General features: G+C 38.7%; 2 protein-coding genes across 2 annotated transcripts in view; both read right to left on the reverse strand.

Annotated features, from left to right (window-relative positions):
* The window catches only part of eif3ha (eukaryotic translation initiation factor 3, subunit H, a), a 28,691-nt gene extending 26,884 nt beyond the window's left edge, over window positions 1-1,807 (reverse strand). The window contains exon 1 of the mRNA XM_026923962.3: window positions 1,676-1,807. Coding sequence (XP_026779763.2) covers window positions 1,676-1,783 — 108 coding nt within the window. The 5' untranslated portion in view covers window positions 1,784-1,807. The remainder of the gene's footprint in view (window positions 1-1,675) is intronic.
* A 943-nt stretch (window positions 1,808-2,750) lies between these two features.
* rad21a (RAD21 cohesin complex component a) lies at window positions 2,751-12,511 on the reverse strand. The gene is made up of 14 exons (XM_026924865.3): window positions 12,337-12,511; window positions 11,267-11,451; window positions 10,169-10,298; window positions 9,926-10,025; window positions 8,760-8,866; window positions 8,404-8,604; window positions 8,182-8,307; window positions 7,334-7,465; window positions 6,623-6,846; window positions 5,315-5,468; window positions 4,354-4,499; window positions 4,074-4,256; window positions 3,817-3,900; window positions 2,751-3,401 (listed from the first exon to the last, which is right to left on the reverse strand). The coding sequence occupies exons 2-14, from the start codon at window positions 11,408-11,410 to the stop codon at window positions 3,210-3,212; spliced, it is 1,923 nt and encodes a 640-aa protein (XP_026780666.1). The 5' UTR covers window positions 11,411-11,451; window positions 12,337-12,511; the 3' UTR covers window positions 2,751-3,209.
* Between the last annotated feature and the right edge of the window lie 2,381 nt (window positions 12,512-14,892).

Genomic DNA, 14,892 nt, shown 5'->3' on the forward strand with positions numbered 1-14,892 from the left:
CACACTTAAGCCATTTTTTTCCAACTGTGGAGGATCTCTCACCGCCGCCGCCTTCACCCATGCCTGTCCACTTTAAACAGGATGATATCCAATCCCTATCCAGACAGGATTAAATGCACATGGGGTCATGGGGTAACTTCCTATTTTACAGGTGCTCCACTGTAGGGTTCCTGGAGGACTAGTGGTTAGGGCCGGGTTCGATTCCCGGTCAGGCAACCAACCCCAGTACAAAAAAATAAAAAATGCACTCCCAGTGCCAGTCCCAAACCTGGATAAAATTGGGGAGGGTTGCGTCAGGCAGGTTAAACAGCGTAAAAACTGTGCCAAATCAAATAAGCAGACCAGTGATCCGCTGTGGCGACCCCTAATGGGAGCAGGCGAAACAACAACAACAACAACATGTGCTCCTCTGTGACTTTATTTCTGTCTGTTTCTCTCCGTCCTCCTCTGAAAAAATTACAGGCCAAATTACCTACTGTGTTCCACCAAACTCGACAGTCGTCTGATAATTTTAGTCTGGATGCACGTCTATGATTGGCCTCGTGTTGGAAAAAAAATGTATGACTGCTGCTACTTGTCATAGTCTTAGCATGCATGTTAGTGACCCTCCCCCTGATATTAAACACCTCCCAAGTCACAAAGTGATTTTTGTGAACTTTGTGATTATTATTTTATTATATTATGAAATTGCGGCTGGAAATTTGGTTCAACCCAAACTGAAAGAAGCGCCAGCATCTCTTCATCATCTACTCCAGCGTGTAATACGCGAGCCACACGTCAGTGGCACCAGTGGTGACAGAAAGCCACAGAGTTTCAGAGTCAGGGTTAAAACCTAAAGGGGTAGGGTTAGTTAAATTACAGACTTGATAACATTATATACTTGACGGAGAAGCTCTGACGGTGTATAAAGACGGAATCGGGTTCTTGATCAGCCTGAGGTGGTGAAACGTCAGTAAAACAGCCTGCTGAAAAGTGTGTGATGCATAATCATTAACTCTTAATTAAATTCATTCCTAAATTAAATTCACTCATAAATTCACTTATAAATTAAATATATTAAATTCAGCCTTTTTTTTTTTTTCAAATAAATTATCTCCAACCATTTTTTTTTTAAACAAATCGACAGTTGGAAGAGGGAATAGTTCGCAGCAAGACGCACAGCCGAAAACAGACCTATAAACTGAGCTGTTACTGTAGAGAAAGACACGCCCACAGTGGGCGGGGGGTGGGACGTATAGATTCTAGAGAGCATTTAATTGGACGAACACAAGACTAGTACAGGATGAGTCATAAAAAAAAATTAATTGTTGTCCAGGAAGTGATGAACTATAAAATTAAAATAAGAATATCTCCAAATTAATAATAATAATAATAATAATGTATTATTATTATTATTATTATTATTATAGACATACCATCGTATTTGTGTTTCTAACACTAAGGAACATGCCCAGAAATCTCTGAAACAGCTATTTTGACCAACCTGTAAACTTTTAAAGGATTTGTAAACGCGCTGTGCCCATGAGCTACCGCGGCTCAGCATGTCTCCTACCGGCTCTCATGTAGCCGCTGCAGCTAGCTGCCTTCCCCCGTCTTAGCTTCTGTCCTCAGTATTTTACTGTCCAGAACATAAAATATAAAACTGTTTAAACATATAAATGACCACGCCACTCACCAGTCCATCAATCTGAACGCGTTTAACTTGTGAATCGAGAGAGAAAGTAGCGCCAGCGGATGAATCCTTGCACGCCGCCATTGTTGCACATGGACAGGAAATGAACATGACTGCACTTCCGGTTTCCGCAAGATTTCAATTTTTTTGTTTTTAATCATTTCTTTTTTTAAATCGTTGGAGAGAAATTAAAATATACAAACAGCATAGACTGTTATTACCATCCCAAGAAACAGCAAGTTTCTTTCACAAACCAGGTACAATTTATATTGTAGAGACTGACAAAATACTGAACAATATAAAAATAATAATAAAATAATTTAAAATAAAATACATTAAAAATAACAAAATTTTAAAGTAAAAATTTAAGTTTCTCTCTAGTGGTATTTTTTTTGATAATTGAGTGATTCAGCATTTTTTGATAATTGAGTGATTCAAAGTAAAAAAAAAATAGTTTGTTTATAAATAGTAAAACAGCAATAAAAAGTTTTTCTTAGCAGCACTAAATTATGGACAATATATAATTCTTCCATAATTTTTTTTTTATTACTTTTATCTTTCATGCTGATTATTTCAGTTATTTGTATAGATTTATAGGTCAAACAAGAATGCACTCAAACACAAGATGGTCAGATGTTTCTAGATCTTTCTTCTCAACAATTATAATCAAATTTAAACCTCGTTCTTTGCAGATCATTTGCTGGTATCTCCAAGAATACACTATATGAATACACCATCACTGGAACTATGGCTACGGAAATATAGCCTGCTAACTCAGTTTGGTTACCTTTTAAAAATAAAATTACAATAAATCTCATACAAGGGCCTTACAAAATCTCCTTCTAAGCTCCAGTCTCAATGCAGCTAATAGTCTCAATCATTCTCCTAACCATAGCTTCAGCTTCTTCTTAAAGTAAAATAAACCATACATCAAGATCAAACATGGAAATTAATTTATTATTAACTGATATTATTTACTTGTTAACTGAATAGTGAATTTATTGTACTTTATGAAATACTAATCCATTGACCAGTTAAGAGAAAAAAAAAAAAAAAAAAAATCAGAATCCACAAATAATTAAGAACAAAATCTGTTTTAATAAACCTTTAATAACCATCATTAAAAGAGATACAAAATGCTTTTGCATTATTCAACAAATACACCAGACTTCCAAAAATAAACCTTTGTCTCTCAAATGTGATATTACCATAAAGGTAAAACTGTATATCGCTATTCTACGAAGTATCTCGATGTAAAATCTAGGCAAGTAAAACCATAACGATAAAACAATTTGTGAAAATACAGAAATGAGGATGCAAAAGTCTGGTACTGAAGTTACGGGAGTATAAAAGGGACTGACATGCAAACTGGGCATGGAGTAAAATTTCGACATGATCAATCAACTGCTCCTGATTTACAAAAAAAAAAAAAAAAAAAAAAAAAAAATTGGTCCAAAACAAGCCCAAGATATAGGTACAAAAGACAGAGAAACAGTAAAAAGTGTTAAATACAAGCTAAAAACAGAAGAACATGCGTCTATACAATGTGGAATCGCGGTCCCGGCGTAGCGATGATGTCGCTGTAAGGCTCGGCTTGGGACAGATCCACTGCTTGCTGTTTCTTCAGGACGAGGAAGCTGTAGAACTTGGCGGCGGCTTGTTTCCTGTTGTTGTTTCTGCAAAGCTCCAGCAGGCTGATGGACTGGGCACCAGTCTTAGCCACCACACGCTGAAAAACACCAAAGGATGCAATCAGACTTCAACACACGCTGACTAACAAGGGAATCGTCTAAAAGCTCTTCAGCTAGAAACAAGTAGATGTCCAAACATCTCACAAGCACATTTTTCTGTTACTGGTTCAGGGAGAATTTGAGACAGGTACGTTTACAAACATTGAAATTCACAAAATACTGAGAAAATCAAAAATACAATTATTAAACATATTTTAAATGGAAAAAAAAATAGGTCTTAAAAAAAAGATTTAATTTTTTTTTAATTCTAAGAAACAGAGATCTAAGCTTTTTGATTATATTTATAAGGCAATATATTTTTAAATAGCAAACCAGAGTAAGCACTTTAGGTTAAATAAATAAATAAACAAACAAATAAATCTGTGTAATTATGAAATGCTGCAAGATCTGCACCTGAAGTCCATGCAGCATCTGCTGGGTTCTCTTGTTCCACCGTCTCTCCTCTTGGTCCTGGTCTCCACCTTGTCCTTCGCCCTCCTTTATGAATAAAACGATTACATTCAGTCATTATTATTCTTCTCAGCTAAAGTAAGAGCTCTACTACACGGCCATGTCTGAACATTTCAATCAACATTTCTATTGAATAAGGCAATCTGAATTTATAATGAAACCCTAAGTGACTCCTTCAACCAGTGGAAGTCGGCGCTCACCTCCTCCTCCTCGCTGTCCTCCTTGTCCTTGTTCTTCTCTCCCAGCAAGTCGAGCTCTGGCACGATTCTCGACAGGTTGCCGCTGTCTTCTGGAGGAAGGTCAACCTGTGGCATGTCCAGCTGCTGGGACAACACCGACTGCTCCATCGGCGGAGGCACGGACTGATCCAGTATGCTCATCGTCTGAAAGAGAAACATACTTTCACTTTTGTCCATGCTTTAAGGAGAAACATCGTGCCAAAATGAAAGTCCTGACGGAGTAGCCTTGCACGAGACTCACAGGCAGAGCAGCTTCGGGCTCCTGGGACTTGCGTTTGACTCCACGCTGCCGTGAAGGAGGCGGCATCAGGGTCTCGTCCAGCGCGGTTCTGCTGCCCTCCACAGACGAAGTATGCAGTATGCTGGGCTCCTCCACAATGGTTTGATCTACAGAGGACAGAAAAACTCTTAAATTATCCATTGTACTAACATTTATAATTACACAAACATACAGACACTCACATAGTCTGATAAAGAGCTCAGCAGTATAAATGAGTTAAAAAAAAAAAAAAAAAAAAAAGACCCAAAATGGTCCAGAGATGAAGATGCTGCTGTTTTTGATGTGGCGTCATTGGAAGATTAAACTGAATTGCATCGTCTACTGGAAAACGTTTATCTGAAATTATAGCTCAAGATTTATAGCACGGCACCACGTACACAAGTGCAGAGATTAAAATGAGAGGAAAAAAATCTTCATGGCAATCTTTATTTAGGAAGTACTCATCCTGGAACATGTCTATAGTATGAAAAATGATTTGCTTGTAAAAACAAAAGCTGAAAACATTCGGATAGGTGAAAATCTACAAATATCCAGCATCCAAATAACTCCTTAAATTCTGACATTACCAAAAGATCAACATGACAGGATTCTGCCTTCGTTAGAGAGCTAAATCCATGTTTAAAAGGAAATGCAGAACAAAAGCCTTAAGGCAAAGAAAACCTCTGCTGTGAAAGCCTGACATTTGGTTTACATGTGGTAGCTTTCACTTTGTGTAAAATGATTTGTAGACAAAGAAAAGTGACTGTTCCACTTGTTCTACCAGCAACACTGTGAATGATTGATGACAACGTGAACATAGCACTAAAGGAAATGTTCTGATCACTCATATACACAATGTCTGGTGTCATATCACATACAGAACAATTCAGAATCTAGTATTTGAAAATATTTAAAAAGCTTCCATTTTCAGCATCCTCCTTACCAATGATGTCGGGCCTGTGGCTCAGCTGTTCCTCACGGGGAACCTCAGGGTTCTCCAGCTCCTTCAGGAACTCCTCCAGGCTGTCAGCCTCGCCACCCTTCCTCCTCTTCCTCAGCTCGTCTGGCACCAGTGGAGTCAGGCAGCGTGTGAACATCTACAACGCACAGAGCAAGTGAGCAACTCGCACCATCATTTTACCTCTAACACAGCACTCACACATAACAGATCTGAATTTAAGCCTCTGGGGCCTTTAATAAAATGCTAGTATAGGTCTTGGAGTGTATAATACAACAAATGGATATTCACTAATAAACATTCAGTGGAAAAAACACTAATCTTAACAGGATTTGTTTCAAGCAAGTTAATAGATAAATATAGGCTACTAAAGTGCAGTGCACAGAATTCCTTATCGAGGTCCATTTTGCATAGTTTTCCGCGATTAGAACTCCCAATGAAATCATCCTGTGCGAGGAGCTAAGCGCAACATTCATCCGATGAGTGGATAATAATTTGACAAATATTCGAAACACGGGCCTGACCCCAAAACAGGGTCATGAAAAAAAATGTAGAGAATGAATAGGGCATGGACGGCATGTGGCGTTTGGACTGTTCACGCATTACAACACTGTATTCAAAGACTTGTACCCTCTTAGCCTGCACTAGGAACAGGCTCAGGAGCTCTTTATCCTTCAGCAGAATGACTTCCGACTGAAACAAACGTCGGAAAGCCTCGAGCTTTCAGTCTTTCTAAACAATACCATCGAACAAGGGGGTGGGTATGAAAAAGCAATGAATGAAATGTGAAAGTCGTCCATTTTTGCTGTGGACCTGTCTGAGGAAGATTATACTGACTTGCATCTTTTACTGAAAAATATGTATTTCAATGCATGATTTGAGGCTTTTGAACTTTCTGAACTTCTCTCCTATTACAAATTGAATCTAATTTAAAAACGTAGCTGGTGTACAGTTACAACTTGATCTAGCGTTACTCCCAAAATACTGCTCCCCAGAGCACTGGCGTGAAAGAGGAAAACAGCTCCGGCTGACCAATTCGTTGTTCAAAATAATTTAATATGACTGAGTGTCAGAGATGAACAGTAAGAAAATAATAATGCGTCCTCCGCTTGGTCAATAAAACAGTTTCACTATTTTAGTTTCACCTTGCTACGAGGAATAAAGCTAAACTGAGATTCCCGATGACCCAAAACCCAATTCACTCACATTTCTCCCGGCCAATCATAACAGTTCAGGATAGATGTGCAGGCTTGGCTTTAACCTTTATGCCATAAACCCTTGTCGAGTTCATACCTTGAGCAGTCTGCTGTTCCACAGTGGCTGGGCAGGCAGAGAGAACAGCTTCTCCACCCCTCCAGTCTCTTTCCACATCATCAGCTTCTTGGTAGGTGGGGCCAGATCCAGTGTAGTAACAATGTCGGAATAATCGCTCAGCTGAGCGCGGATGGTCTTACTGTCGAGCTCTTTCAGGCTGTCCACGATCAGCTTCCTCTTTCTCTTCGCCTTTGTCTCTTTCACTAAGGACAGAAACACCACTCGTCATTTATACACCACCCCTCAACTCTGCAAATATTGTTTATTAACAATAAACATTTTTATCACAAGCCTTTCTGACTGGTCAAGTCTAGCTTCAATACATAAATCATCTTATAATTAATGAGAAACAGCAAAACTCTGTAAAATGTTCTTACATTTGTTAAAAAAAAAAAAAAAAAAAAGTTTCTAGTTGTGTATTAAATATACTACGAGAAATATTCCATGAGAAAATGATATCTCTGTTTTTTGAACAACATTCTAGCAGTATAACATAACTTACTATTTCTCCATTATATATTTCCCTAGCCACATTTTCTTTCTGATGTTTAAAATAGACCGCTGTAAGACGATACGGTGATATTTGATCTTATGGTTACACTTCGGTATGTGCACTGACCACATTTCCAAGAAGTAGCCAACAATGTAAACACAATGCAAATATCACTTCTGTTTTGTTTCTTCCTTTACCAGTGATGTCGATGGGCTCGAGAGCAAAGGCCTCCTCCTCGTTAGGCACCAGCGTGGTCTGCTCCGTCTGGTCTGTAGTGTTGGGTAGAGCCTCAACCGGACCTGAATCAGGACTGTCTGGAGCTCCAGCCGCTGATGGAAACATTACACACAACAGGATGAGAGAGACGCACGACTGACTAGGACACGGATAGACCATCAACCAGGCAAAGGGCGGCATCACTGTGATCAATCATGATGTAAAGATTACGGCTCCGTATCTGAAAAAAATTTTACGCTGTGGCTTTCTGCTGAACTTTAATCAATGCACTGAAGGCACAGTTCCTTTCATGATCAAGTTTTGCCTTTACTTGCAGATTCTGTTAAACACTACACTGCCGCAGAATTCTCAGTTCTGACTGGCCAGAAAGTGATGATTACTTTTCTCTAACAGCAGCTCTGACAGTAGTGCAGCTGCAAATCTGTCAGATTAAGTGCATTAATATAAACCTAACACATTGTTTCTATACTAACAGTAAGTGATTACAAGAACTAACCTGTTCCACAACATTAAGTGCAACTATAAACAGACGAAAAGTGTTACTTTTTAAATTAATAAGAAAATGGAAACTGAGGCAAATTACTTTGGTGTAAGAGGAATAAAACACTTCAGGATGTGCTATTACAGGAAAATAATCAACGTTGGTGTGACAACAGTACGACATCACCCTGTAATTGAATATTTTCCTATAACAGCACACCCCCATTGTGGTTCTTCCTTATGCAGCACCTTGTACTATCCCCATTCTCGAACTTGTCATACATGTATCCTGCATACGGAGTAGAGCTGCTGTAAGTAAGTAGCTTACGTGAAAGGTGGTCATAGTCGTCATCGTCGTCGTCTCTGTGGTCTGGAGGCATCATGACGCTGTCTGTGATGGCCGGAGGATCGTCGAATATCCCACCGCCGCCATCGCCACTCAAGAGCTTATCCACTAAAAATATGCGAAAACAAACAAAGTATATAAATTAACAAAACAAGCATGTATTCAAGTGTTTAATATCTGTAATGTTATCTACCGCGTCCTTACCAAGTATCCCGCCATCGCTGTTCTCCAGGTTGTTATCTCCAAAGTCGTCGTAGTCGAGGTTAGTTGACTTGTCGGGAAGGTGGGCGGGGCCAGGCTCCGCCTCCAGCAGGAGATTGGAGGCAGAGGGTCCATGAATAAAGGTGGGGTCCTCAAAGGCAGTCTCCTCCCTAAGGATCTCCCGGTCCTCAATGCCAAAATCACCTGTCGTTAACAAACAGCAGGTTACAGAACGTCCAGCAAAATATATATAAAAACACATTTCAAACAGAAGCTCAAAGCGCTTTAGTGAGACTGAATTTATTTTTTATTGTAATAAGTATACCAGGCGCCGTATCTTTGCGTGAATTCATTCTTACCGAAGTGGTCGTCGTTCATGAGGCTTATGTTCCCCACCTCCTCCCTCATGGTGATCTCCTCCACTCGGCTCTGGTTCAGCGTGAACTGCTGTGCTACATCTATATCGCTGGAGAAGAAGAAACCACCAGTTAGTTCACGTCCACAATACTGCTTAATACATATCTATTTTTACACAGAATGATGTTCAGCAACGTAAAAGAATTCACATGAACTGTTTGTATAGCCTACGCGAACTTCTCCTATCACACACACTAAACGTAATCTGAAAATGAGAAACATGAACTTGCTCACAGTGCCTTTTTTGTGAGTGTTATACCATTAAAGTTAATCTGATTTAAAAGATTCCACTGTTAATTATTCATCCATTTAATGGGTAACCTGTCTGTTAATCCACCTCTTTCCCTCGTAATACCACTATGCCATCAGTATGATTACTAAAACATCATTAGTCTGCATATCAGTCTTTTATTTTACAAAACACAGAAGACATCTACACTGAGCAGTGTATAAGGAAGACTTGCAGAATCAGAAAGTACCTTCACCACCCCTATAGCTCAACACACAGTCTGTTGATTGTATTTATTGACCTTGTCGCTGTGTTCTTGACTGTCGCAGTCCCGTGTTATGTGTAGCACCACGTTTTTGGAGAAACTGTATTTTGTTCCTAACATTACACTGTATGTGATGAGAGGAATGACTACAAAGGCATACTTGACTGGAAAACTGCAAATGGTGAGAAAAAAAATGTACAGCTAAAGCAGCAGTCACACTGGACTATTATACCATGCTATTTTCTTCATGCAGGTTTATTTATATTTAAAAAAAAAAGAAAAAAAAAAAAAAAAAAAAAATGATGCTGCTAATCTGTGTACTCAACATTTTTTGCCAACGAGTCTTACAAGAAAAACTGAGAAAACCACAAACCAAATATCCGGTCTAAGTGCTGCATAATAAACAAAAATTCCTTATTTTGTTTCTTTTAACAGAACAGACTGCACGGGTTTGCAAATTTATAAACAATTGTAAGTTTTGGGTTTTTTTTTAACTTAGACTGAAGACCTCAGTCCTAGATGAACCCTGAGCGAGGCAAAATCTAAAACTTTTACAGTCCAGCTTGTCTGTGCTTAATCTGCCAAAGCAACCTACAGTTAAAACCCAAACTCACTCGAGATCAGGAAGCGGCTGATCAAAGTCGTGAAATTCCTCGGGCAGGGTGATGGCGTTGTAAGCAGCCTCGCGATTATCTTCAGGCAGATCCACAACCCCTGAGGCACAGACATTTCATAACGAAATTAAAATGCAAGCTTTTTTAGCACAGCACCTACATTTAAATTTAGAGTACAACAAGCTCAAACTGTGCTTAGGATATTACAAAGTTTGAATTCTGCAAGCACAAGCTCAGCTTTACCTGGTCGGAAAGCCATTTTGATCTTTATAAATGCCTCATTACAGTCAGCGAGCAGATACTTGGCCTTCCTGTGGTAGATCCTCACCACCCCCAGGAGCAGGTGACCAGATGTACGCAGAGCCATTTTAACCTGCAAACAAATGACTGATTTAGAAAGAAAGTCTCTATTCTATGTGCAATACAACAATGTAATTGTTCCTTTATTATATTATAATACCATCATGACATTTTGTGACCTTAACCTTACGATCATAAGCACAAACATACGATCAAGGAAAAGTAACATCATCTTTTATGGACGATTTGTTCTCAGAAATATCTCTCTACGCAGGAACAATAATTAGGAGATTCGCTCTTTTTGTTTCCTTTTGGTTTTTGTTTATATATGTAAAATACACACTGTAAAATATTACAATTTGTAATATTTTTTTCCCTAACTTTTAGCACCAGCTTGTGTGGCTTTAAACAGTCGATTAATCCCGTAAAACTGTGACATCTTTAGTCTAGGTTATCATAACGAGGAAAAACTCAAACAACATCATCATCCCCATTGACTTTTATTCTGTTTAGACTATGGAATTAAATGGACCTTGACTTAATGTACATTGTGTTTTAAACAGCAAGCAATAACTGAATAAATCATTTGTCCCATTTATTTACACATAAGACAACTGCATTATTTGATACGTTTTAAACCTTTTGCTGTCTGTAATGCAGAACTCTTTATTTTCAGCTGTTATAAATCTTATTTATGCTGTCAGAGATCTCTTCCAGTGTAAAATAAGAGTAATCACATATACAGATTTAAACATTAATTGTACACCGAAAGCGCCTCTGTTTCTTCGTCGAAATATTTTTGTGGGTGGAAAGAGTTAATTATATACGTGTCTAATGTTAGCTAGGTCAAATAATGAACTCAAAACGTTCTGTTTTCTTTAAAAAAAAAAAATCAATTTGAGTCAATTACTAGAGTAAAAAGAAGTAAAGAAGACAACTGATTTGGCGTATTTTTGATTGATAACCGCATACGTCTACTGCACTCGTCTCATTGCACAAGAAGAGAAAAGTCCAAATGTTCGCATGTAATCAATCAGTCACCTTGGGTGAAATGATGCTCTCCACGCTGCTCTCCAGGTTGCACTCAAAGACGTGGGCTTTGGTCAGCTTCTTGTCCCAATGGGCCGCCAGCCAGATCTTGGCCAGCGGCCCTCGCTTGCTGAGGACGAAGTGGGCGTAAAACATTGCCCCTGGGTTTGCTCAAAATGTGTAAGGGTCAGCTACACCTAGATGCAAAGGACCATACGATTATAATGCACAAATCAAATCATCATCATCATAGCAATATGTTATTTCCAATACAGACACTATTTATGAGGTTTATTTAATAATAAAGAAAAATCTCAGACTGGGAGCATGTGTTATTACAGCTCAGAAGTAGACATAAATTAATTATTATGGATCATTTCTTGCATTCTCATATATATTTATAATAAATACGCATCATACAAAAAAGCAAAAACTAGGTGAGTGACAAAATACATACCAAAACACTGAGCTAATAAAAACAAGAGTTTAATATGTAGAGCTCGAGTCTTTTTAACGTTAGCTCACCTAGCTAGCTAGCACCAGTTGCAAAGTCCTACCAGCGAATTATCTAGCAACCATATTAAACACAAATCATCTTAAAATCAAATTGCAAACTAAAAAATGGGCTTTTTGCAAAATTGAAAACAAGCTAGGAATTAAAATAAGCTAGCAAAACTAGCTAACTTACAAAAAGTCAACAAAAACAGCTACAGTAGGAAAACTAGGTTAACTAGTCGACAGGTTAGCATACCAGCTAGCAACCAATAACATTTCGTTAGCCTCCATGTTTTTTTTTTTTCTTTTTTCAAAACAACAAACACGTACAAATGATTTGGGAATTAATTACACATATGCTGTAGATATGATATATGCTGTTCTGGACAAAATAAAACATCGAGCTAGATTAATATTTAAAAAATAAATAAACAAAATCGTATGCTAGTTGCTAAAACATGCTAGCTAGCGAAGATATTAGCCTCATTAGCTATGCAGCTGTGCAGCTAGCAAGTGGTTGTAAAATAGCTAAAGCGCTAACATTATTTTTTTTATTCATTTGCGAATTCGCACACACATAAACTCACCATCCAACAATATTTTTCCGTTTTAGTCCGGAGTGGGAGAAGCTCTCCCTTCCCAGCCCAAAGAGAAGTTTACAACTTGTTTCCCTCCTTCCTCGTCTCTCTCATTGAATCGAACCAAAATGGCGCCCGCTTTTCTTCCTCCCGCTTTAGCGACGCTTTCAAAATCAGCGGGATGTTTACGGTCAAAATTCACCCGTGGGCGGGGCTTAGTGCCTTGACTGACAGCACGCGCCTGATTGGCACTCAATCTCCGCGTGATGATTGGCTGCTTCAACAAATGATTGACAGTTATCCCGCCCTTTGTGAATTTTATGACTTTCACGGGCGGCCATTTTTGTTACAAACGACAGAGAAGTGTAGAGGGAAGATGGCAGTGTTGTCTTACAAATTAATACCACCAAAATTCACCCCCGTGTTGTCTTTCTCACGCATTTCTTGAGTATTAAAAAGTACGTCTGGCTTGGTTAGGCATTAATAATATTTGTAAGATTGTATAGAATTTTTTTTTTTTGCAAAATATTACTAAAAATCTGTAATATTTTTAATGCATAATGAATAAACACTTGTTATAGTTAAATAACCATCAACAGTGGTATGGAAAGATGCAGTCTGTCACAAGCAAAGTAACTGTTACTGTTACCTCAAGCTGATTATTTTCTTATAACAGCACATCCCAAAGTATTTTATTCCTCTTTCACAGCAATTTGCCAAGGATTACAATTTTCAGTTTCTTAATGAATAAAACATCATACTTTTTTTAACCATTTATAGTTACATTTAATGTTGTGGAACATCCACAAAACAAGTTAGCTCCTGTTATCACTTGTTTCCTCACAGAGAAACCAGAAAGTACAAATCCCTATTCCTGAAGACTTTCCTGCAGTGGAAAACTTACCAGCAGTTACAAAGTGGTGACACTGGACACCTCCATAAATGATACACTATATAGCCAAAAGTATGTGGACGCCCGACCATCACATCCATTTGTGGGCCTTCCCCAAACTGTTGCCACAAAGTTGGTGCATAATTGTCTAGAATTCCTCCGTATGCTGTAGAATTAAAATTTCCCTTCACTGGAACTAAGGGGCTGAGCCAAAAACCTGTTCCATCATGCCAGTGCCCTTGTGCACAAAGTGAGATAAAGACATAAAGACATGGTTTGCCAAGGTTGGAGACAAAGAACCTAAGTGGCCTGCACAGAGCCCTGACCTCAGTCCCACCTTTGGGATGAATAGGAACGCTGACTATGTGCCAGATCTCCTCGCCCAACATCAGTGCCTGACCTCACGAATGCTTTTTTGACTGGATGAACAGAAATCTCCAAAACCACGCCCCAAAATCTAGTGGAAAGCCTTCCCAGAAGAGAGGAGTTTATTATAACATGTTCAGGAAGCACATATGGGTGTGATTGGTCAAGTGTCCCAATACTTTTGGCCAATGATTGTATAAATAGTCGTTCCATCACCAGCCTCTTTTTTCTCCCTCTTTAAGTTACTAAGACAAAAAAACACACCTTGTCATGAATTCAGCACACTGTGGTATAAGGTTTTCTATAGCCTAAGCGAGTCTTCTTATACTGTTGTAGTTGTTTTTTGTGTTAATTAAATCATTTAATAGACTTAAAATCATTTATTTGGTTAGGTTTTTGGGTAACTGCACCAACTGAGTCCATTAGAAAATACTGTGGGCTGGCAGAAACAGAAATAGCTGCAGGAGCAGGCGGACGTGGGATTTAAGAAAAACTCTCATGCACAACTCTAGAGTGGAGCCTAAATCTGATCAGTGCAGCTTGGAGATTTTCTGCTCTAACACACCTGATTCATCAGGGGCAATCAACAAACTGTGATGTATTCTGGACATACAAGACCAGAGTTGGGTTCTCCTGCTACCATGGGACCATTGGATCCCATCATCCTTGGGGAACCTAGTAACTGAAAATGAGAACATTTGATATGCGTGATTTTTTCATCATTCCTTAACTCCTTAATTCCTTAAACCATGTAGCAGCTGGTTCATCATGAAGTTACCTGCATTGCTCCGGAGGACGATGGCAGTACAGTAGCAATAACGGCCAGCCCATTTGCACGACTTTAAAGCCACATTGTCATCAATCATCTTTTTTTTGCTTTCTTATGAGGTTTTGTGGAGGTGATGAAGCATGGATTTCACACACTATTGTTCAAAATGATGTTTGGAAAGAATCGAACATCTCAGCCATTCTCACTTCAGGTTTGTTATTCATAAAATGTAAGAATCTTGTTATTGGTGTTATGCATATTGCAGTTAGTGAAATGACCAGATCCATTCAACAAGGACTTTGGAGCACTTGCGGCTCAGCGGTTATGTGATGAGAAAGTGGTGGTTTAGAGGTCAAGGCTACCAGTTTAATCAATTGTAGCTATGTTTATTTCAACTTTATTCATTGAGTAAGGAATAAAACACTTGGGGGGGGGGGGGGGTTGTCTGTTATAGGAAAATAGTGTTTTAATCCTCTTATACCATGACAATTTGCCAATGATTGCAATTTTTAATTTATTAAACAACGACACCATACTA

This window comes from Pangasianodon hypophthalmus, chromosome 22, assembly GCF_027358585.1.
Source record: "Pangasianodon hypophthalmus isolate fPanHyp1 chromosome 22, fPanHyp1.pri, whole genome shotgun sequence".
Taxonomy (NCBI): domain Eukaryota; kingdom Metazoa; phylum Chordata; class Actinopteri; order Siluriformes; family Pangasiidae; genus Pangasianodon; species Pangasianodon hypophthalmus.

Excerpts from the sequence above, each read along its gene's own strand:
- rad21a (XM_026924865.3), bottom strand. The coding sequence starts at position 11,410 with ATGTTTTACGCCCACTTCGTCCTCAGCAAGCGAGGGCCGCTGGCCAAG. Across the intron at positions 7,466-8,181 it reads CGACTATGACCACCTTTCAC|CGGCTGGAGCTCCAGACAGT; the intron begins GTAAGCTACTTA and ends TGTTTCCATCAG. Across the intron at positions 4,257-4,353 it reads AGCCCGAAGCTGCTCTGCCT|ACGATGAGCATACTGGATCA; the intron begins GTGAGTCTCGTG and ends TTTCTCTTTCAG.